At 43.6% G+C, this 24,417-nt stretch overlaps 1 protein-coding gene across 3 annotated transcripts; it reads right to left on the bottom strand.

The window, feature by feature from the left end:
* Nucleotides 1-966: 966 nt before the first annotated feature.
* On the bottom strand, nt 967-24,224 carry LOC308676606 (TBC1 domain family member 17-like). Of its 3 annotated transcripts, none has more exons than XM_081342514.1 (17): nt 24,129-24,224; nt 23,548-23,646; nt 22,281-22,355; nt 20,330-20,441; nt 19,929-20,142; nt 18,383-18,494; nt 15,526-15,690; nt 13,986-14,117; nt 13,286-13,389; nt 13,064-13,158; nt 10,633-10,749; nt 9,730-9,830; nt 8,931-9,030; nt 8,551-8,648; nt 5,436-5,552; nt 3,652-3,738; nt 967-2,077 (listed from the first exon to the last, which is right to left on the bottom strand). In XM_081342514.1, exons 1-17 carry the CDS (start codon nt 24,147-24,149, stop codon nt 1,865-1,867), a joined length of 1,962 nt encoding a protein of 653 aa, XP_081198640.1. In that variant the 5' UTR covers nt 24,150-24,224; the 3' UTR covers nt 967-1,864. The 3 variants fall into 3 exon arrangements, with proteins under 3 accessions (XP_081198640.1, XP_081198641.1, XP_081198642.1); XM_081342515.1 differs by having other exon boundaries at nt 13,986-14,114; XM_081342516.1 differs by lacking the exons at nt 22,281-22,355; nt 23,548-23,646; nt 24,129-24,224 and adding an exon at nt 20,797-20,883.
* Between the last annotated feature and the right edge of the window lie 193 nt (nt 24,225-24,417).

The raw sequence follows: 24,417 nt of genomic DNA, 5'->3' as shown, positions 1-24,417 counted from the left end.
ACAATGTTCCTCCAGGCCTTCCTGTCCTCTACCATCTTGTGGAGTCCATTTAAGCTCAGGCCTACTGCTTCAGTGACTCCATCCAGCCACCTCATTCTCTGTCGTACTTCTAAATATAGCAGTATAAAAAAATGATTTAATTATATAGGTAGTGGCTTCCTCGTTGGGGAAAGAAAGCAACATTGAGCTAGAACTCAGCAATGATGGAATTACATGTCAAGGTCATAGAGCCTCCTCCGCAAACACTCAATTCATATATACCTTAAATATAAGGTGGTCAAACCACTATGGCTTCCATCAATGATTTTTGCTCCAAGAGGACAGAGTTAATGAAATGTGTCAACCCCCAGCCTTTGGACTGGTTTCCTGTTGAGAGAAAGATCTAGATACAAAATACAGTAATTGATTCTAAGCAATATGTGATTTAAACATTGAGCTACTGTAGTTTTAAGATGTCACTAATCCTTTTGTATTGTAGAAAAGTATATATCAATCTGATCACCCTTTTATCTGTTTACAGTTTTATTCTCTTATTTGCTTTCCTTCGTATCTTATGTCTGTTCCTAGTTTGTATTTATCTTTCAGGCCTAGATAGTTTGGGTTGAATTGCTGACAGGTCGTGTTTACAAGATCTACTTTTCATTATTTTTATTTTTATTTTTTGAGGGGGGAAAATGTTACTTGTTAAAGGGAGTTGGTTGAAAATATTAAAAAAGATGAGGCCGCGAGTCTCACAATCAAGTGTTCCTTGCAGTAATCCAGTCACACTGGTTTAAAAAAGTGCAGCGCAGAAAGATAAAAAGGCACGCTGGCACGCTCTGGAAAGGCCTTATAGTACCATTCTGCGAAGGAGTAGCTTTTGAAGACTCCTTATATTTTTTTATCCCTCCCCTCTCCAATCTCAGCCCACCCAGGAAAATAGCTCAGGCCAAGCAAGGTTCCCCTCTAACGAGCTGCACACTCAAAAGAATGACAGAATACTTTTAATGTATTTTACAAAGGGGGAGGGAAGCAAGATAAGGACCAAGAAAGATGCTGTAAGGAGAATAGTCTGCGTATGCACACAAAGCTTCAGAGCCACGTGCCTGCTGGATTAGAGAGGCACAGAAGAACCAAGTCTCACATCCCTCCTCAAGGTATTGCAGTTAATTTATAACCATGTTTTAAAGAGAAAACAGCAAGCAGGGCATGAGATGAACCTCCAGTCCTGGGAAGGAAGCACGAGGCAGCATATCAACAGGAATATCCTTGGCAAAATTCTAAATAACTTAGGAGTTGGGCCTTCTAGCCTCCAGTCCTGAAAGTTCTGATTCTGTGTTTCTCCCAGAGGGAACATCTCTGCGATATTCCAAGTTTTCCACTAAGGAACTTTCTAGTTAGCTTTCCTGCATTTTTGTTTAGCGTGGCGCTTGGGCATCTCCCAACTAAATTCTGTGAGTCAAGGCAGAGGCTTCGATTGGCAGAAGCAATAGCCGCCGCCCCCAAAATTGAACCGCGACGTATAAAAGAAATGTTGCAAGACAGACGGCAAAAAACAGGATTTAAGAGGGTCGGAATATAGATCGGAAAACCAGTGGGACGACAGCTACTAGCCTGTTCCTGTCTGTCTTTTTTATACTGTACAACCAAGTTTGGGCCAAGACCTGGCTGGGGCTTTTCAAGGAAGCCTTAGGGTTACAGATAAAGGCACACTGTGCACGCTAAGCCCACTAGCTGTGATTGAGACTTCATATTCCTGCAACTATTTGGACTCTAGGAAGAAAATAACTTTGCAAGGCCCCCTGACCTGCCTCCCTCCTAGCCCACCCCCCTGCTCTGATTAAAGTGCTTGTGTTAAGAAGATGGTTGTGGCGGTGTGAGTTTTTCACGGAGACAGGCTCTGAGAGGTGGAGGGGTCCTCCGCAGGCAGGATTTCGATGCTGCTGTCTGGCTGGCTTGGGGAAATGCTGTCAGTCAAGTCCATTTCCTGCACCTGACTGGGTGACAGTGGCTGTGGGGAGCTGGCTGTGTCAGTGCTGGAGGCGGGGGACTTGCTCTCGGAAAGGCCCAGCAGTTCTTGCACGTTACGTGGTAGATCCTGGCAGAAAGAAAACCCAAGACTTTAATAGGTAGCTTTTCCCCCACTCGGGTTCAAATCGGGCATCCCCTAGTATGGTATGCTTAGGTCGCACACAAATTCCATGGCATACAGATACCCAAACAATTTCAGTGACAAAGCCCTGCTTGAAATGTATTAGTTTTAGGCTTGGATCTCCGATAAAAGAGTTAAGTAGGTGGTCTTTTGTCTGCTTAAATTGTAGGCTAACAAAACGAACGTGACGAACTGATAAAATGCTACATGAACTACCCATTCACGGTCGCCAGATATGCAATCACCATTAGGTTTGACGGCATTAAAAAGGGGCAGGTAGAATCCCGAGTGCCGCGTAACAGAGTGAGCGCCTGTTACTCGTCCCAGCTTCTGCCAACCTAGCAGTTCGAAAGCACGTAAAAATGCAAGTAGAAAAATAGGGACCACTACGGTGGGAAGGTAACAGCGTTCCGTGTGCCTTTGGCGTCTAGTCATGCCGGCCACATGACCACGGAGACGTCCTCGGACAAGCGCTGGCTCTTCGGCTTTGAAATGGAGATGAGCACCGGCTCCTAGAGTTGGAAACAACTAGCACGCATGTGCGGGGGAACCTTTACCTTTACCTTTTAAAGTATATATTTATATATTACTTCACAGTACTACAAGGAGTTTGATGTAGGGGTTAAGGCATCAGACTAGAAACCTGGAGACTGGGAGTTCCAGTCCTATCTTGGGCCAGTCACTTTCTCTCAACCCAGGAAAGGCAATGGCAAACCAATTCTGAAAAACCTTGCTAAAAAAGCTGCAGGGACTTGCCTCTGAAGGTTCCGGGAGCTAATAAGCTTGAAGACACAAATGCATGGGTGTGTAGATACACACACACACACACACACACACACCAAACCTCATTGGGTTAAATACATAATACCTTGATTTGTACCAAACATCTACCGATCCCAGATGCTCGGGAAGGACTCGACAGGTGGATAAAATGCCAAATTCAGCCTAAACATCTGGCTGACTGTGCAGTGGACCATAATAATAATATTGTCCCGTTTGCACACAAAGCACAAGATCAGCAACTGATAAGAACCTGGGAAAAACACTCAAGCAGCACAATGAAAACTGAGCATGCTCGGTGTCCACGTAATTCTGATAGCTGAATAGGAATTCTCCATCCTGCAACGCTTTGTCACGGATCTTGTAAGCACTATTGTTAATAACCACACATATAACCACACGACAGGCGGAGCACTTCCTGTGTTTTTTGAGGAGGGCAGCATTCCACCTAGCCATTTTGGTCTCCCAGGAACGTCAGGTCCCACAGCCACCAGGTTGCTCTCCATCTTGCTCAGCCTGAGTCTCAAACACAGGAAATGCTGAAGGTGAAAGCCAACAGCTATGCCAGCTAGAAATATTTTAAGACATCCGGTTGGGAAACATTCTTTCAATCCAGTCGAAGTTGGATCATTATTCGGGCACTATTTTACACCTCCCTCTTATTGTGGATGTTTGCCTATTGGCTCCAGAAAGGAGACTGCAGTAGGGAAGCTTCATGCCTCATTGGCAAAAAAACTCACTGGAGTAGAAAGCAACTGCCTGTAGATTGCCTCAGCCCGGCATAAGATGTCTTCCACGCTCATCTTCATGGTCAGTTCATTAATATGCTTTGGAAAGACACAAAACAAAAAGAAGACACTCTGCTGATCACGAATGTAAAAAATCAACCGGACAGAAAGGAATGGAACGGACTATACGAAAAAATCTTTCAGGAAAAAAGTATTTCCTGTAAACCGGAATGCATATTCCGCGACGTTTGGGGAACTGTTATAAAAGGCATGTGGGAATTACCATATTTTCCGGCGTATAAGACGACTGGGTGTATAAGACGACCCCCTACATTTCCTGTTAAATTATAGGGTTTGGGCTATACTCGCCGTATAAGACTACCCCTCTTCCAACGCACAACAAATAAAAATTAAAAAACATCAGATTTGATTTTAATATGGTAATTTTAATTCAAATGCTTATGACATGCAGGTACTTAGTAGGAAAACTGTCACTTATAAACATAAGGCTGTCATCAAACATGTAAACATAAAACAGTGCAAGTGGATTAAACTTCTCCTAATTCACTCTAAAGCTTTCCCTGCACAGACCAAATGGGAGATCCGCTCCAGGTTTTCCAGCCCGCCCAGTTCCTGAGTCAAATGTGTCCTTAGAGCTAAGCAGCTGCTCTGGCTGCTGTATTCCCCACCTGCCTTTCAAGTTGGGATAGACTGCAGCTGCTCTTCAACTTTAGAAGGAAAGACGCCCAGACCCCAGCCTGTAAAAAATTACAGACTGCAGCTTCTTCTCCAATTGGTCCCGCTTTCCCTGCGCAGACCAAATGGGAGATCCGCTCCAGGTTTTCCAGCCAGCCCTGTCCCTAAAGTTTCAGCACCCGGTATATAAGACGACCCCTGACTTTTGAGAAGATTTTCATGGGTTAAAAAGTCGTCTTATACGCCAGAAGATACAGTAGGAATGTAAAAGCCAAAGCGAAAGACTTCTAGAAAACGACTTGAGATACAGTGAAATAAATACATTATTTAACCTTAACCAAGCAATGCAGCAGAAACTTTGCATAACAGCAGGGCACCCAACGACAGAAAATCTCAGTGGAAAAACGCACTGTTTTCCAGCACACACAATGTCAGAATCCATTTATATCACATTCATAAATGTATGTTTAAAACATTATTCCCCCCCCCCATAGATTCTGCCATCTCCCGAGGAAGGAGGAGCGCATGTGGATTCAGCCTGCCTTAGGTTATTTCAAAGACCAAGGGAAACCGTTTGAACTGGGGGAACAAAAGGGAGGGTTAGGGAAGAAGGCATCTGGCCTGTGTCTCCATTTGAATCTGTAAAGGAAGAAGGCAATAACCATAAAGATTCGAAGTTCCCTTTTTCCCACGAAATGGATGACACGAAGTAAAACGATGGGGGGGCTGACCAAATGGGGTTGATGGAAGGGGTGTTGAACCGGGAACTCTTTATAAAGTTTCAATTTGTAAAACAATACCAAGTCCTGTCTTGTATTTCTACAACCAAGCATGTCCTAGTAAAAATTCCTTTTGGACTAGAACTGACTCCAAGAGTTTTTGTTTTCCTAAGACATGGATTGGGGTGGGTCCTGACACACAATTTGTCTTTCAGAAGCACGCTACTAGCATAATTCGGTATTTGTTCTTGTAAACTGAAACTGTGAATGGTACATGTCAATGCAAGGATAGAGTTCAAAGTCAAACCTATGCTATGATTTTAGGTTCCATCCTTATGAGTGAGAGATAAAGAGGAAAGCATTCATCTGCTCGGCCCTCACCTTGAGAATCTCGTTAAAGCCAAAACCGGAGTTCATAAGAGCCTGTCTCTCTGCATCCAGAATGCCACAAGCCACCAGCAGATGGAAATTGGGGCAAGGTAATTCCGTCCATAATACCTGGAATGAGGGACAGGAAGACAATTTAGACTGGGGAAGGGTATCAACTAGCAATACTGTTTACCACACTGCCTAATTCAGCACAATATTATGTGAGGGTGAAGGTTTGTTCTCTCCCAGCTTGTGGTTTGGTTTCCAAACATTTCATTACCAGGCTAGGTAACAACTTCAGGAGATTTTAGGGCAGGGGTGTCAAACTCGCAACGTCACATGACGCGTCGCGACACATCGGACTTGTTTGCCATTGCCGGCAAAGGGGTGGGCGCAGTTTCGCTATGATGTATCCAGCCCATGGGCCGGCAGTTTGACACCCCTGGTTTAGGGGACCCGCAAGCTCATAGGACGAACCTTCACCCTCATCCTACACCCGAGCTATAGATATTCGCCACTATTGCAAACAATATTCTGTCTTTTCCCATCATCCATTGGACCAACTTATCCCTGAGGTGAACTTTGTTTGGCGAGGAAAAAAACAAAAAAGAAGACGTAGCCTGCCTGGTTCTATCATTTAATCTTCCCAAATCACTTTTTGACACGGGACCAGATTTCAGCCAAGTTCCTCTGTGAGAAAACAACTGAGACTCAGGGAATCTACCTTTAATAGACTCCCCCCCCCTCTGAGAAACCATCCTTGTTAAATTGTATAGCAGGGCTTTTCAACCAGTGGAACGGGTACCACCTGTGGTACATTGGCACCTGGCAGGTGGTACGCGACCATCCTAGAAAAGTGGTAGCGGGGGAGGGGAATAAGCTGAACCGGTGGCAGCACCGCACAAGCCTGAGCGAGAGACGGCTAGAGCTGCAGGGCTGTCAGGGCTCAGCGGAAGTGCCAGGATCAGCACTTCTTCGGGGCTGTCAGGGCTCAGCGGAAGTGCCAGGATCAGCGCCAGGCTCCAGCTGGAGCTCAGCGCTGATCCTGGGGCTTCTGCTGAGCCCAGAAGCAGCGCCGATCAGCTGGAATGTCAGCATCTCCAGGGTCTTTTGATTTACATTCAGATGCTTGGCAACTGATTCATATTTATGACGGTCACAGTGTCCCAGGGTCGTGTGAAGTGACCAAAACCTGCTGCAACCACCCAGCAGAGGGGGGTGGGGGAATAAAAACCAAACACCCTCCACCCCACCCCCGCTGCCAATCCTCAACAGAAGTGCTCGCAACAATGAAAACCTGGCAAGTGTCTTGCTCGGCTGTGGCTTGGGGGGCACTTTTTTCAGTGCCACTGTAACTTCAAACAGTCACTAAGCGAACTGTTGTAAGTCGAGGACTACCTGTACTTCATCATTTTTTTTCCTTTTTTTGGTCATCAAGTTTTTGACACCTTGCTAGACGACTAGTGGTACTCGGATGTTGCCATATCCTAAAAGTGGTACAGTGGGTGAAAAGGTTGAAAAGCCCTGTTCTATAGTACAGTTCTATGCCAAACGGAGAGGAAGAAAACTAGATTTATAAAAGCCCAAATCAAGAGCTGCTTATGAAGATCTTTCAGTCCACGCAGACTTATGAGACTTGCCTGATTTATCTACAGCAGGAAGGTGAGATGCAATGGTCGTACGTCGGAATTAATTGTCACCTTTTACTGAACTCCTCAGGAACTTTGCACAGTTCTCCTCTCCTTGCTAAGTAATGTTGTTGTATTGCTTACTAAACAAATTTATATATGGTTGCTCAGAGTCACACACAGGTGACTCCGGATAACTTACAACATTAAAAATCCACAACATAAAAACCATAAATCTCCACCATCACCACCCACCCAGCAACACATTGAGACCGATCAAGTGGTTGGATCCACCTAACATCAATCTAAATGTGGATCTTTACTATGGTCAGGCCTGGTCAATATTCTGAACATTTTTTTTCTGCAGGCCTCCAATGAGGATACTCCACCCTAGGAATCTTATGGATCAAGTGATTTCCTGCGGATGCGTGGGAGATTTTTAGAGTGACCTACCGACAGTACAGCAGGTTGTTTCAATAGACACTGATCCTTGGAACTCAGAAATAAAAGGGGCACAAGATAGCTTCTGAGCATCAATTCCAAGGATGCTTTTAGCTTATCAAGGAGCTCTGGTAGAAAGTACACTCATGGGATCATCATGAGGAATCTTCCCCACCAGCCTGCCCGTGCTGTAGCACCCACCTATGGCCCCTGCCGTCCCACCCACATTTAGTAATGCTTACCCGCAGGACTCGCCCATCTGCAACTGTTATCTGCCAGCCGGCTTGCCTAGGATTCCAATCACATGAGGTCCGAGATTGCCATCGCTAGGCGATGCAGTCACACGACATTGTACTTTGTGACCACATTGCTTAGCCGTTCCAATCCCAGTTGCCATCATAACCTGAGGACTACCTGTACACTTAGGGAAGCGACGGAGAAAGACAGGGATTGAATCTAACCTAACCCAAGTACAGGTACATATCTGGGCTGATGTCATGGTGAGAAGAGGAGAAACAGTGTTTCTCTCTCGGCAGAATGGAGCATCGCAAGCATTATGTCCAGCGGGTCCTAATTCAAAAGGGCCCATTTCTCTTTGGAGTAGAACGGGCAGGAAACGGCTAAGAAATCTGCCCATAAAACTGGCCATTATTCACTTAGATTTGGACTCCACAAAAGGGGATCCAGATAACGTGACTGCTGTGCTGTCTTGCAATGTGTATCTGGGATTCTTTCAGCTTATCGCCGCTCTCCAAGGAAGCGTTCTCTGCAAGATGAGGACTGACAGCCGCATTTTGAGATACCATCTGAGAATGGCATACATGAAAATCTAAACTTGTTGCAGAAATGGCTGGAAAACAGTCCCACAGGTCTAACACTTCTTGCATCGGTAAATCTCCCTGGGACATTTTCCCACACTGTACCTGCAGTCCCACTGGTTTTCCCCAGTCAGTTTTCTCTTTTCCCTCCACCAGTCCCCAAAATGAAACAAGTTATCACCCAGGTTTCTGCTTATCGTCCTGACCTGAGTAAGAATTATTATTTTTCCCCAGTCTCACCTCCCAAAGCTGAAGAATTTCAGAGAAGGGAAATTCTCTCTTGAACCAGATCAAGATCCATCGGAAGCAGAAACATAAGGTGCCAGACTCCTTCGAGTCTATGGGAAGCAGGAAAAATAAGACAGAAACAAAAGCAAAAGATGGAATTATGTAGATAGGTATTCATTAGCGTAAAATACGTTTTTTGAGTCTTTAAAAAGAGTTGTAGGTCGAATTAAAGAAAGATGAAGAAGCCCCTGAATAATTAGATTTAACCATTTTTTTTAACATTACATGCAACAAAGAACCAAAACATAAACATCTCCATAGAAACAGAATCCCTTAATTTTTAACTTCTACACCTGTAATACACCTGTAATACACCTGTAATACACCTGTACCTAGGAAGTCACAGAGTGGGGGATCCAGCACTCTAAGAAGCAAGGTGAGCTGGGAAAGCTGGCGTTTCATGGACTCCTGGCTTTCTTCAAAATTGCGATGCTGCAAGCAGAAAACAGAAGACCGTGGAAAAAAAACGGGTGGGGAGAAGTAATTATTGTTAAGTAAATGTACACGGGTAGTCCTCGACTTAACGACGATTCTTTTAGTGACCATTCAAAGTTACAGCAGCACTGAAAAAAGTGACTTCTGACCGTTTTTCACAGATACGATCGTTGCGGCATCCCCATGGTCACATGATCAAAATTCAGGCATTTGGCAACCGACTCATATTTATGACGGTTGGAGTGTCCCAGGGTCATGCGATCACCTTTTCTGACCTGACTAGCTAAATGAAGGAGGAAGCCAGATTATTCACTTAACAACTATGTTACTAATTTAACAACTTAACAAGTGTGGTGAGAAAGCGCATAAAATGGGCCAAAACTCATTTAACAAATATCTCGCCTAGCAGCAGAAATGTTGGGCAATATTGTGGTCATAAGCCGAGGACTACCTATATACCAGCCTCTTCCCTAAAAGTAGTCCTCAAGGCTTAAAATACAAAACCAAGATTTATAATCCAAACACATTTTTTTTAAAAAAATGAAACCAGTAGCGAATCAAGTCAAAGACCCACAGCTCTCCTGTAACTTTGAAAAATGTCTTAAAATGAGGGTAAAGATACATTAATTAAATTACGGTTACAAGGAAAGTTTTTGTTTTCCAATAAGTTGAGCTGACCCCAGACAGTCTACTCACCACCAGTTCCATGAAACCACAGAAGCACCAGAAGGCGTCGACTTCATTCTGGGTGATATAGAGAATGGGGGACAGGAGATCACTCATACCTTGTACGTACCCTGTTCAGGCAAGCAAAAGAAATAATGAGTTTTAATTTCTTAATCTGATGTGATTTTTTTTTCAAGCTTCAAATTCATGCTTATCTTTTCTGTGGGTGACTCTTTAAAAAAACCGACACCTTTTCCTGGGCTCACACAGTTCCAGGAAATGTGTCATTAAGAAGACGGTGATGAACGCTCTCTCGTTAATTCAAACGCATCTGCTGCTAGGCCACATGACTGCTAGCTCAGCGCCCTGCCCCCCCCAAAAAAATTTTGTGGCTTCTTTACGGAAACACCGACAGGTGTAAGATGCCCGTGTTCCCTCTGAAGCCCCTTTTTCTTTCAAACTGTACCTATTTCCTTACTACCAGGGCTTTTTTTCTCATAGAACGCTCAGAACGGAGTTCCGGCACCTTTTTTGGATGGAACCTTGTAGAAGGCAATAGTTTCAATATTAAGCAAAAATCAAGAACATGGGAGCAGGACCTCAAACAGACAGGAGAGAAGTGCAAAAGTAACGTTAGAAAATATTGCTTCATAGAAAGAGTAATGGAAGCTTGGAACCAACTTTCAGTGGAGGTAGTGGGTCAATCATCACTAACTTGAGTTTAAACATGCCTGGGATAAACGCATGTCTATCATCTGACTAAAATAAAATAAATAAAAGTAAATAATAATAATAATAATGACTACAAACAAAAATAAATTAACGATGGACCACTTGGTGCCTTTCTGCCATCGGTTTTCTGTGTTTCTATGCTTCTGAGAGCCCCCTCTTAAGCCATGATGATTTCAACTGGTGCTCTTGCTTGGAACTCACCTAGATCAAAGTTGTACATGCAGTATGTCATCAGCACGTCATTCAACAGTACCAGTCCTGGATTCTCATTGCCCTCATAGAATTTGTTGTTTCTATCTGTCCGGCTGACATCTCTTTCTGCAAAGGCACCGCGACAAGTTTATAAAACTCACCTGTACTGCCCCTGACAAGGGACGTTCAGAAAGATAACTTAGGAAAGAAATTCGTGTTTTTTTTTTAAAAAGGCAAACTAAATCAGGAAGGCAAAGCAATAAGGAAAGATGGAGGCATTATACCCCAAGAAAGAACAAATGGTCATATGCACAGCTTAGACCAGGGGTCGGCAACCATAAACACTCAAAGAGCCACTTGGACCCGTTTCCCAGAGGGGAAAAAAACACTGGGAGGGGGAAACTTGATTGAAGAGTTTAATTAAAAAGAAATAGAGGATGCTGTGCATGAGTTCTCTCCCTCTCTCTCTCTCTCTTCCTCCCCTCTCTCCAATCTTCTCCTCACCTGGCAAGCTGGCTTCACGCTGTTCTGGACAAGCTGACATACATTCTTACTGGGCTGGCTCTCCTGCCCTGCTTTCTGCTGCTTCTTGTGGAGACCCAGCAAAGGCAGGAGCCCCACCCAATAATAAGCTTGTCAGCTTCTTGGAGAACAGCGTGAGTTACGCACACACAGAGAGAGAGAGAGAGAGAAAGAGAGAAGGGAAGCACAAGTGCCTGTCTCTGTCTCTGCAAATGGCTAGGAGCCGCAAGAGAAGGCTGAAAGAGCTGCATGTAACTCCAGAGCCGTGGGTTGCCGACCCGTGACTTAAGACGATTTAGATTAGAAAAAGGGTATTCCAAAACATTAGGACAAGCACTGGTGGGATTCAACAGAAATTAAAATTATGAATGAGGGTGCAAAAAAGTCAGAAATGGAGAGATCAGACTCATTGTCGTATAAATGAGGCGTGGTGGTGCAGCGGTTAGAATGCCGTATTGCAGGCTGACTCTACCCACCGCCAGGAGTTCAATCTTGACCAGCTTAAGGTTGCCTCAGCCTTCCATCCTTCCGAGGTCAGTAAAATGAGGACCTAGATCAGGGGTCTTCAAACTTGGCCAGGCATGCTGGCTGAGGAATTCTGGGAGTTGAAGTCCACAAGTCATGAAAGGGCCAAGTTTGAAGACCCCTGACCTAGATGGTTGGGAGCAGTAAACCACTTAAGAGAGGGCCGTAAAGCACTATGGAACGGTATATAAGTCTAAGTACTATCGTTATGATGTAGTGTACGAGAACTTGGAAATCACTTACTGAACCTCATTGGCAACAGATTCAGGCCAGATCAAAGGAAGCACTTATTTATTTAATGCATAATTCATTCATACAATATACTGTCAGAAGTAGTGGTGGCGGCTGCTATCATGGAAAGCTCTAAAAGATTCTGTCTCCTGTGCACTGATTATTAACTATTAACCAGAGCAGATAATGGGAGAAACCTCCACCTTCAAGGGGAAATCTACTTTGCAATATTAGATACTGGGAAACGATAAAGGAAGAAAGGATTGTGTTTAGAAGCATCTGGCTGTAATACAAGGATAATATGAATAGAATGACCTTGCTTTAGGCCAGTATTTCAGCATGGGTAAGAAAGTTGCCATTAAGAAAACCAAGATCATGGCACCCGGCCCTCTCAATTCCTGGCAAATAGATGGGGAAGAAATGGAAGTAGTGACAGATTTTATTTTCCTGGGCTCCAAGATCACCGCAGATGGGGACTGCAGCCAAGAAATTAAAAGACGCTTGCTCCTGGGGAGGAAAGCCGTGGCAAATCTAGACAGCACACTAAAAAGCAGAGCCATCACCCTGCCAACAAAAGTGCGTATAGTCAAGGCTATGGTCTTCCCAGTTGCAATGTAATGGCTGTGAAAGTTGGACCATAAGAAAGGCTGAGCGCCAAAGAATTGAGGCCTTTGAACTATGGTGCTGGAGAAGACTCCTGCGAGTCCCTTGGACTGCAAGGCGATCAAACCGGTCAGTCCTAGAGGAGATCAACCCTGACTGCTCTTTAGAAGGCCAGATCTTGAAGTTGAAACTCAGATACTTGGGCCACCTAATGAGAAAGAAGGACTCACTGGAGAAGAGCCTAATGCTGGGAAAGGTTGAGGGCAAGAGAAGAAGGGGACGAAAAGAGAATGAGGTGGCTGGATGGAGTCACTGAAGCGGTAGGCATGAGCTTAAATGGACTCCAGAAAATGGTAGAGGACAGGAAGGCCTGGAGGAACGTTGTCCATAGGGTCGCGATGAGTCGGACACGACTTCGCTACTAACAACAACAAGAAGAAAGTTGCGATTCTGACCACTGGCAAAAAAAAGATGGGCGACAACAAATCAGCCATGTGCCACTACTGAAGGAGAGTAAACCTCAGACCAATCAAAACCAACAAGTAGAATTTATACCAACCAATAAGGCTGCGATAGCCCCGCAGTAAAGAGTTCCGCAGCTCCTGTTCCTCGCTGACCGACTTCCACTGTAACTTCATGCGGAAGTATTCGTCTCTGAGGAGAAGGATGAAGAGTGGAATGGGAAAATCAGCTCACCTCTGCAGACCTAAAAGTCCTTGCCAAGCCCCAGGACTAGTTCTCCTTGGGACAGGCCACACCCTGATGATGAATTTAGGCTCACGTTTTCCGCCTCACTTGCGCCTTGTTCTCCTCACTGGTGCTGCCCCAGGAATAATAGTTCAAAAGGTACTTCCACACTTCCTTACGTAATGACATGCTGAGACCCTGAAAGGGACCAAAAAAAAAAAGAAAAAAAAAGTAATTCAAAGAAAGGAACCAATGAGCCAAGTTATTATAGAACAAAGCACCTACTTTGCATCAATTCCAGGGCTTAAATCAGTGGCAAGAAACACAGTACAGGTGGTCCTCAGCTTGCAACTTGTGTATGACACACACACACACACACACACACACACCAATTTAAAATTCAGACAGCCCTTAATGGTCACATAATCACATTTTGGCCGTTGGCAACCGGCCTGCATTTAGGACTGTTTGCAGTGTCCTGCAGTCACATGACCGTGTTTTAGAGATGTTTTTTGTTTTGTTTTGTTTTGTTTTTTTGCCAGAAACTGGCATTTACTTCCAGTTTCCAGCAAAATAATGCCAAATGTGGACAATGGATTGGCTATATAACAGTGCTCACTTTACAACCACCACATTCGCTTTAAAACGTCGTAAGTTGAGGACTACCTGTATCGTACTACTCTCATCAATGTAGATGGACATTCCAATAAACAGCCACTATAATATCCTCTTGTTTTCTACTCCAGAAACATAAGGCATGCTGGTCCAGCTGTACTCCTTCCCACAAATCTCACCCCAGCAAAGATCCTCTTCCGCAACCCAATGGGATCCAGTACACGTCCATCGGGATCCAGATGCTGTTCCCATTCCTGCTCCGTAACAGGGGTCTCCCTTTGAACAGAGGGCCGTTCTCCTAGTTGTGCCTGCTGTTAGGAACAAAGTCAGCTAAAAAAACACAATTGTATCTGAAGAAGAAAAGGTCCTTAAGAGGGAAGGAGGGAGAAAGTATAATGATTAAAAGTTTCCTTTTGAATTAAAGGGGCATTGTAAAGCTGAAGAGCCTAAAGAACTCTTGCTATAGTCAAATGTGCCCACATATTGCAAATGCTTTTCACACTGAGAAGTTCTAGAAGTTTCACAGCGGTAGATCTAGCAAACAATGGAGAAATTCTGTTGTGGATCTGTTAACTACAGTGGTACCTTGGTACTCGTCAAAAATTAGTTCTGGGAGGCGCAATGGATACTAAAAACAATGAGTTCCAAACAAAGCATGTAATTAATATGTGATCCTTTGTTTTGGCTGGAAAGGGTTGGGAGTCACAAGACAGCCGCCACCGACAAGTTCTAGCATGAGTGCCAAACAAATGAGAAGTACTGGGACAAACTTTTCATATCAAAATGCATCGAGTAAAGCAATCGAGGACCAAAGTACCACTGTATTTTCTTTTATTTAATCATGTTTAGTTATTTTTAAGAGCGTAATGTTTTGAAGGAAGCTTATAGAGTACATATATTAGCATAATATAACTATCTTCAGTATAATCAGCTCTTCAAGCCAGTTCCAAGTATGACACATTTTAAAATGCCCTCAACAAATATCATTCAGTTAAAATTCAGAAAGCACAAATGTAAGGCTTTAAATCCTCTTAAGAGCAACCACAACTGTCATTTTTGCTGGAAGGAATCTATAAGTTAAGGGCTATCACCCAGAAGCTGCATCTTCTCAGTCCTACAAAATTTAGTGACCTTGGACGCCAGCTGCTGCTACTACTACTACTACTACTACAGCAGCTTCACACTGGGTGTGAGGTTTATTAAGCCCTCATGAATCTCTTGTGTAAGTCACTCCACTGATGGAAAGACTAGATCAGGCAAAATTTGACACACTGATAGACGAAGATATGAAACTGACAGATGCATGTGTAAACATGACAAGACAGCACAAACCACTTTAGCAAACTAGCTGCCGTTCCTCCTACGCATTGTTTGGGAGATCTGCTCTAAGGCTGACATTGGACCTTTTACGTTTCTGTGTTTAAAGACAAGTCTGGCTGACCTTTGATTAAGGGAAAGGGATTTCCTTCAAAGAGTTCATTTGTAGCCTGCCACTTCTGCAATGTCCCACTTGTTGCTTTTCTACAAGCTTCCCCCCCACACACACACACACGCACAACATAGCCAAATCTTCGGCAACTCTATGGCAGTTGGAGGAAATGGGTGGCAGAAAGGATAACCAAACATTCCTTGAGCCAGAAAAACACTTCTTCCTCTTTGACTGGTTGCCATTTCTCCTACTCTCTGCCAGCCCTCAAAACTGCCTATTTCAACACTCACACAGGTGATGACTTCAAAGCCTGTCTCTTCCTCCACATTGGTAGCCGCTGAGTCACTCTGGGAATGGTGGGCGAGTCCATCTTCCTGGTGCAGAGCTCCACGGAAGAAATTGGTAACTTTGGAGAAGCCCCCAAAGGTGGCAGCATAAGGATCCTGCAGGAATCGCTGGGAGGAAAAAATATCTGTGGTTACAGCTACAGGTGGAGCTCATTTACCGACTGTCTCACTTAGCAACCGTTCAAAGGTACAACGGTGTAAAAAAATAAAAATAAAAAAGGCTTCGCAACCAGCAAACACTGTAGCCTTCCAGTCATGTGATCACCATTTGCGTGCTTCACAAGCTGGCTTGCAAAAAGAGTTCCTAGAGAAGGAGGAAGCAAAATCGTTAAGCCACAGTCACGTGATGTTTCGCTTAGCAACTGTAAATCTGGACAGTAGAGTTGCCAGTCCCAATTTTTGGTCGCTAAGGGAGGACTACCCATTAAAACTTCACTGCATGAAATCCATGTTGCATATTATTCATAATACCTAATTAACCTGTGATCTAGGAGTGCTCTGTGCTAGTCATCTCGGTAGCACTCATGTATCTGAATCTCTGCAGTTAGTACTCAGGATATAATCACAGCCCTCTCCAATGTAAATAGCTGCTAGTGGTGTGAAGAGCTGCTGAAGTGGATAAACCACTTTTTCAACTATCAGTCTATCATCCACTTCCTGGAACTTGAATTCAAATCATGTTTGCCCAGAACCTGATGGTGCAACTTTACACATTTCAAACATTAACAGAGGGATAGAATCAAGATTACATGAAGTCTTAATGTTGTTGTTGTTAGCTGCGAAGTCGTGTCCGACCCATCGCGACCCTATGGACAATGTTCCTCCAGGCCTTCCTGTCCTCTACCATCTTCTGGAGTCCATTTAAGCTCACGCCTAATGCTTCAGTGAACTCCATCCAGCCACCTCATTCTCTGTCGCCCGCTTCTTCTCTTGCCCTCAACCTTTCCCAGCATTAGCCTCTTCTCCAGTGAGTCCTTCCTTCTCATTAGGTGGCCAAAGTATTTGAGTTTCAACTTCAGGATCTGGCCTTCTAAAGAGCAGTCAGGGTTGATCTCCTCCAGGACTGACCGGTCTGATCGTCTTGCAGCCCAAGGGACTCGCAGGAGTCTTCTCCAGCACCATAGTTCAAAGGCCTCGATTCTTTGGCGCTCAGCCTTTCTTATGGTCCAACTTTCACTGCCGTACATTGCAACTGCTACGGCTACTGCTAAGCTTGTAAGCCGCCCTGAGTCTTCGGAGAAGGGCGGGATATAAATGGAATTAAAATAAATAAAAAAAATAAAACTGGGAAGACCATAGCCTTGACTATATGCACTTTTGTTGACAGGGTCAACAGTCTTAATACTGCCTTATAAAGCCTTGGTAAGACACACCTGGAATACTGCATCCAGTTTTGGTCATCATGATATAAAAAAGATGCTGAGAATCTGGAAAGAGTGCAGAGAAGAGCAAGAAAGAGGACTGGAGGTTAAAACATGAAGAATGACTGCAGGAATTGGGTATGTCTAGTCCGGTGAAAAGGAAGACTAGCGGTGACTTGATAGCAGCGTTCCAATATATGAGGAGCTGCCATAAAGAAGAGGGGGTCAACTTATTTTCCAAAGCACCAGAAAACAAGACAAGCAATGGATAGAAACAAACCAAGACCTAGGACTAAGGAGAAATTTTCTAACAGTGAGAACAATTAACCAGTGGAACAACTTGCCTCCAGAAGTTGTTGGTGCTCCATCACTGGAGGCTTTTAAGAAGAGATTGGACAGCCATTTGTCTGAAATGGTATAGGGTCTCCTGCTTGAGCAGGGGTTGGACTAGAAGACCTCCGAGGTCCCTTCCAACTCTGATGATGTTCTATGGTCTATATTTCTACTTCTATGCAATCTTTGCAGATATTCCTATAACCACTTTTGGATGCAGGAGTTGAAAAACCTAGTACAAATAAAAATATCCAGTCTGCTTGAGTTTTCAAAAACATCAAAGACACAGTTCTGGATTCTCACTGGCTGGCTTATCATCTAACTCAGTATTTCTCAACTTTGGCAACTTTAAGATGTCTGGACTTCAACTCAGATATCATGGCTGGCTGGGGAATTCTGGGCATTAAAAGTCCAGAAAATCGTAAACTTGCCAAGGATGAGAAACACTGATCTAACTCTTTAAACTAACTCCATCTCCCTGCTAAAGAGGGTGCACAACGCCTGTATTGTGGATTTGATCCCTTTTGGATGAAAATCAAGCACGTAGCTATTCACAAAGCATTCCAGCATTCCTAAACCAAGGCTTCTGCCTCAAACAAACAAACAAACCCCATGTTAACAGCTTGTCCTTTCCCCCCCACAAAGCCCCATTATTCTGTTTTTAAGGTAAAAAGGTAAAGGTTCCCCCGCACATGCGTGCTAGTCGTTTCCGACTCTAGGGGCCGGTGCTCATCTCCGTTTCAAAGCTGAAGAGCCAGCGCTTGTCCGAGGACGTCTCCGTGGTCATGTGGCCGGCATGACTAGATGCCAAGGGCGCACGGAACGCTGTTACCTTCCCACCGTAGTGGCTCAGTGGGTTAGTACGCTGAGCTTGTCGATCAGAAGGTCGGCAGTTTGGTGGGTCGAATCCCGAGTGCCGCATAACAGAGTGACCGCCTGTTACTCGTCCCAGCTTCTGCCAACCTAGCAGTTCGAAAGCACGTAAAAATGCAAGTAGAAAAATAGGGACCACTACGGTGGGAAGGTAACATTCTGTTTTTAGTTTTCCTTTATTGCCTTTCCAGGGTATGTGACTCCAGATAAGTCCCTTCAGAAAACAGTCTCACCGATACTAGGTTTGATGAATTGTCGTCAAAGAGTTGAAGCTCATCAAAGGAATGAGAAAGGGCGTCTGAATCATGTGTATAAACCAGGTAGAGTCGAGAATCTTTGGGAGAGCTACAAGAAAGAAAACAAAAGGAAATGATTTTATTTTATTTTTTAATCTGGAGGAGGGTTTCAACACTGGGATACATGGTATTGTTGGGGGGGGTTCCATTATATTTTTTCATTTGCAAGAATGTTTGCAAGAATGAAAATTATCACAATATAAAATACAGATGAAAACAAAGATGACAGGAAAAATGGGGAAGAGAAAAAAAAAGAAAGCTACAGGGCAAAGGGGGAAAGAAAAATGAAAGCACCGACTTCCAACTTTTTTTACAGTACAGGGAAGTCCAGAATAGAATTACAGCCTCAACGTTTTACTTTACCAGCTTAACAAGTACTAGCCATTTCTATAAAAACAAGCTAGATTAACCATTATCAAAGTTCTTTTTTTTCCCCCAGTCTTAAGCACAAAGTCTAGAAGCAGTTTCCAAGTAGAAACAACACTGGATATGTTCTTCCTAACTAAAACAGTTTTGCCATTTCTGCTAGCACCATCACTTTTTCCATCCTTTCTTCTGTTATGGGATTGACGTAACTTTCCATTACTGTGCACATAGAATTCTCACTGCTCTCAACACCTACAATAACAAAGTTCCAGATCTTCTTTTTTAACTCCTGTTGGGTCCGTCATGTATTACAAAGTCCTTCTGGAACTATTCTACTTCTAACTACAGTTGGAGATTCCTATATTTTAACTGCTCTTTGCTACACAAAGAAAACTAGCACATTGGAGGAACTGCTTTTGCTTTACTCTTTCCCTTAAGTACTATAGACCAAGGTTCCTTTACTTTACATGCAGGAGCAAAACTGTATGTAATTAGAATGCTTAGAAACTGCATTTCTCTTATAAAAATGTCCACAACCTGCGTCGCGTGCTATCTGCTCTACTAATCTGAAGCTACATAGAATGGTCTCTAAAATCTGGTTCTTATTCAGTTGTGAAGAAAGCATTTGATTCATTTGAACAGGACAGGGGGGAAAGGGCACCCCATAGTCACTCAGCCCTTCAGATGACTACAAGAAATCCCAAATAAACCGGGATAACCAGATTTTGCTTACTGTTGCTTCTCAGAATACCTGGGCCTTACTTGAAACGTAGCCAGCACTTTGCTCAAAGCATCCAAAGAAATAAAGAATAATGTCGACCTTGACTCCCAGACCTCCCAGACCTTGACTCCCATGACCTTGACTTCATGGACAAATTCAAATGGTTTCCTTGCCAACAGTGTAAAAGTGGTTTGCTACCGCTTTCCTCCTGGATGTTTTTCCTCATTTCCTAACTTGATCTATAGCCTTGGGATGTCCCGGTATCTAACAAAAAGGCCTTCAAAACTCACTTTCAGAAGCTGATATTAGAAAACATTCCCCCCCCCCCTGTTCCATGCAATGTGTTTAAACCAGATGGTGAATACAAACAAGAGGTTGTGGTGTAATCTCACTCACGTGGCTAATATAACATATTTGCAAATAGCTTTGAGAAGGGCCTTTGTGCCTCCACGGTGGAAATGCAGAGCTTGAATGGAAATGCCTTCTTTGGTGATGAAGATGAGATACGACCAACCAAGGCCTGGTTTACTCTTACGGATGGATTTCAGCTCAGACAAGCCGAGAGAGAAGGCCCACTGACCTCGGGGGACTGGAGATTTTGGCCCAGAAACTAGTAGAGGAAAACAAGACAGGAAAAGCACAGTGACAAAGGACAGAAGAAACTGGAAACAAAATTTCTAGCTGCCGTCTTTCTCTCATCCCCATCTTCCATTCCTCATTCCAACTTCATCAGCAAGCCTAGACACACCCAAATGAAATTCATAAAAGGAAGCTAAGTGCTTCTTCTTTCAATTTACCAGCTGTTTCCTCCTGGACCTGAGACCTCGTCCCCACTGTACTGATTACAGCCCAGTCTGGTTCATATCCTGGATCAAAGTGTTCTTCCTCGGCTTGGGAGCCAATGGTATCCTAGTAAAGAGAAAACAAGTTAGAGGACATTTCTATGTTTTTAATTATGTCCCTCATAGCGTCTTCAGGGCAATGCACCCTTTAGGTCAGCGGTGTCAAACTCAATTTCACTGAGGGCCGCATCAGCATTGTGGTTGCCCTCAGGGGGCCGGGTGGGTATGGTCAGGGTGGGCGTGGCCTACTGGGTGGGCGTGGCTAGAGTGCGTATGGCCTACTGGGTGGGCATGGCCAGCTCTACATCTTTCGCATCAAGGGTGCCTATGAGGGCCTGGGCAGGAGTGGGACAGATCTGAGGGTCTCTGGCAGAAGGAGGGTCTCTGGGCCAGGGCCAAGGCAGCGGGGGCCGTTCCCTCACTGTTTCCAGGATGTCTTCGCGGGCCACATGAAACCACTTTGCGGGCCGGATCTGGCCCCCGGGCCTTGTGTTTGACATGTCTGCTTTAGGTCCTATTCTCACCAAGTAACATCTGAGCAAGAAAAGAGAAGTACAAACTTTTCTTGTAAAGTAGATACTAATTTGAATTTGCTCTTCTAAAATAGAGGATCTGATTCCTAGGAATCGGAATAAAGGAACTGCACAAGGGGAATTGTGGCAAAAAAATCAATAGTCTGATACCCTCTTTTCCAACTAACAAATTTTATTGAATTCTCACGCCACTCACGAAAGCTTACTCCACTCAACCAGATTTGTTAGTCAGAAAAGGCGCTACAAGATTCTTTCAGAACAAAGGACAATGAGATAGAATTCCAGCAATTCATTCAACATAATCTTTCTTATGAGAGAGGAAAAAGGCAGTGCATTTTGTCCATCAAGAACATAGAAACCATTAAAAAAAAATCTTCCACCACCCTGAAGAAGCCACATAAGACTACCAAATGCTGTCATAACTTTGATCAACCTTTCCTGAACATTTCTTCTGGTTTATGTTATCATACGAGACAGTTTCTGTTCAGTAAACTCCCACAATATCTCTTATTTGACAACTAGAAGAAGGACTACTGCCTTGTCTGCAGAGTAGAAGAGAACCACTGAGCATTCTAGCCTAACTTCCCTGATTGCCAATTTTATGTTGAAAAAAGCACAAAGTATACTTGCATTTGCGTCCTAAAAAATATTAAAAGCATACAAATATTTATTCAGTGTTTCAGATCTATCCAAACCTGCTGGGGTAAGACACCACAAGAATAGCCATACACGTAGTTCTCAACTTATGACCAGTCACTTAGCAACCATTCAAAGCTCCGACGGACCTACTTCTGACGGTCACTCTTGCCTGCATCACGATTGCACTTTGGGTGCTCTGCAACCAGGCAACATTTACAACTGTTTGCAGCGCCCCACTGTCACATGACGTTTTACCAAAAATCCAGCATTTACTTTTTACTTCTGTTTTTTTTGGCAAAATTGCACTCATAGCAAACCACTGATTTGTTTAATGGCTGCTGCAAAAAAGGTTGTGAAATCATGTCTGTATTGTGACCGACCCATTTTACAACTGTCACAAATTATAACCGTGATGGGCAAGCTCCGTTATGATACAGGACTATAATAATTCTGGTAGAATTTAAGGCATATATAATTGAAACCCAAGCATCGTTTTATATTCTTCTAACTATTTTCCTCAACAGATTAAGGGTCTTTTTTTTTACTGTTAGATAGACCGAAAAGATACCACAACATATTGCTCTGCAAAGAACGAACAACTTATACAGTGCTTGATAATAAAAAAAACACTAATCTAAAGAAATGTATTTTTACTTCTGCCAAAACATTGAGAGCAAATATGTTGCAGAGTTTGATACATATAGGCAGAGGATTAAATCAGCAGAAAATCTTACCTTTTTGGTGTACATGATTTGAACAGTATCTGAAGATTCTTCCACAGGGGTCCATTGTAGTAAAGTATCTGAACCCTGAATAAAAAGAAAAAAAGCATAATAAAATATCCCAACAAAATCTCTCATTCCAAAACTTGAATCTCAAACTTTGAAATTTAAGGAATCAAAGGAGTGTTGAATTTTACTTTTTGCTTTTTGAAAAGTAATATGATGCATAAATAAGAGCCTTGGTGGAGCAGTGGGCTAATGCCTCCTTAAGTAACACCAGCTGCCTGCAATTAGTGCAGGTTCGCATCCCACCAGGCTCAAGGTTGACTCAGCCTTCCATCCTTCCGAGGTAGGTAAAATGAGGACCCAGATTGTTGGGGGCAATTAAGCTGACTTTGTAATAATGCCGCTGGGGTGTGTGTGAAAGCCCTAATAAGCAGGCATATACATAGAATGAAGGCTACTGCTAAGCTTGTAAGCCGCCCTGAGTCTTTGGAGAAGGGCGGGATATAAATGGAATTAAAATAAAATAAAATAAATAAATAAATAAATAAATACAGAAATGCTGCTCATGCCCCACTTTGTTTTCTAAAATAACATCACAACCTGCTTAATGCTTTTTGATACACACTGCTTAAATCATAAAGTGCTGGAAATTTAGAGTTTCTTGTGAAATAATTAAATCTTTTATGTGCAACATAAACTACTATTTGTGCACATGCATTAATATACCATACAGGTAGTCTTCATTTAACAATTGCCTCATTTAGCTACCTTTTGCATTTACGATAGTGATAAAAAAGTAACTTTGCAACCAGACCTCACAATGTATAGCTTTTTCAGGTCTGCAAATCAAAGGAAAACTAAAGTAAGACCATAACATTGTGATCTTATGTAACACATTTTTTTAACAACCGAATTGCCAGTCCCAATTGTGGTCACTAAATGAGGACAGCTTGTAGCATGAACAAACTGTTAAGCCCTTGGACTCAAATATGACGCTTCCAGTCTTCTGACCAGTTTTGTTCAAATGAATCCTACCTACCTTTAACCACAATGTCGCAATGAGTCAATGTGACAAAACTACAAAAGCCTCAGATTCTTCCTCAAGCATCAAAAAAAGGAAAAGAGAAAAGTCTTGAGCCTGCATTTAACGGTAAATAGGACTGAACACAATGCCCCAACATAAGCAATATCCCAATATAACCAATTTTCCCACCACGACCACAGAGCCTCCCGCTTCAGTTTACAATCCAATCGGCAACCTGTCTCGACCCACCTTCTCAATGATGCGGATAACTCCCGGAATGAGGGAATCTTGGTCAGGATGCCGCTTTGCACTGGTGTGTAAATAGACCCCATCTTTCTCAAATGCAACCTGCAAAAAGTCAGAAGGAAAGGAATGGAAGGGGCAGGAAAAGAAGCAGAATTCCACTCCTCCAGTTTGTCTGTTTTTCCCCAATGTGCAGCTCAGGTAACCGGATCCAGGCTCCTTTAGTGGTTTATTGTCAAAGCCTCAAAACAAAAGGGGGGGGGGAACCCCACCATTTTATATAACCGTAACGCTGATAACCAACCTCTATATATACTACAGGGAGGGAAAGAGGGGGAGTCTCAATACATCTAGGAGAAATATCACGTCTCCCTGTAACTTCCAAGACGGAAGAAAGCACATTTCCCCATTTCTAACAAAACCACAGTTTCCATACGGAGTGACACAGCCGGCCCTCGACTCCCGGGGAATCATTTTCAGCTCATGCTGGGATTAAAACAACCACCACCACCACCAATCCCCTTTTCCTTTGACAGCCCGTTTTTTGCTTCGCGGAGCCCTCCCGGAGGATTAAAGACCACTCTTACCCTGCAGCCCCCTAACTCCATTCTCCCTGACAGCTACTTCCTGAAAAAAAAACACGTCATTTCCTGCTCCGATTGACCCGATTGGGTTTGTTCGTGGGGTTTTTTTTATTTAAAAAAAAATGTCTTGAAGCCGTCATCATTGTTTCTGGCGAGGAAAAAGCTCAAGCCGGAAACGGTTTGAATGTCCCGATTTGGAAGCGCGCGTGAAGCTTTTGGCGCCATCTTTGAACAGGTCAAATTGGCTGGCTCTTTAAACGTGACTTTTTATCTGTACGTTTTCTCCCGGGAT

Source organism: Vipera berus (genome assembly GCF_964194415.1).
Source record: "Vipera berus genome assembly, chromosome: W".
Lineage (NCBI taxonomy): Eukaryota > Metazoa > Chordata > Lepidosauria > Squamata > Viperidae > Vipera > Vipera berus.
This window is presented reverse-complemented; position numbering and strand designations above follow the sequence as displayed.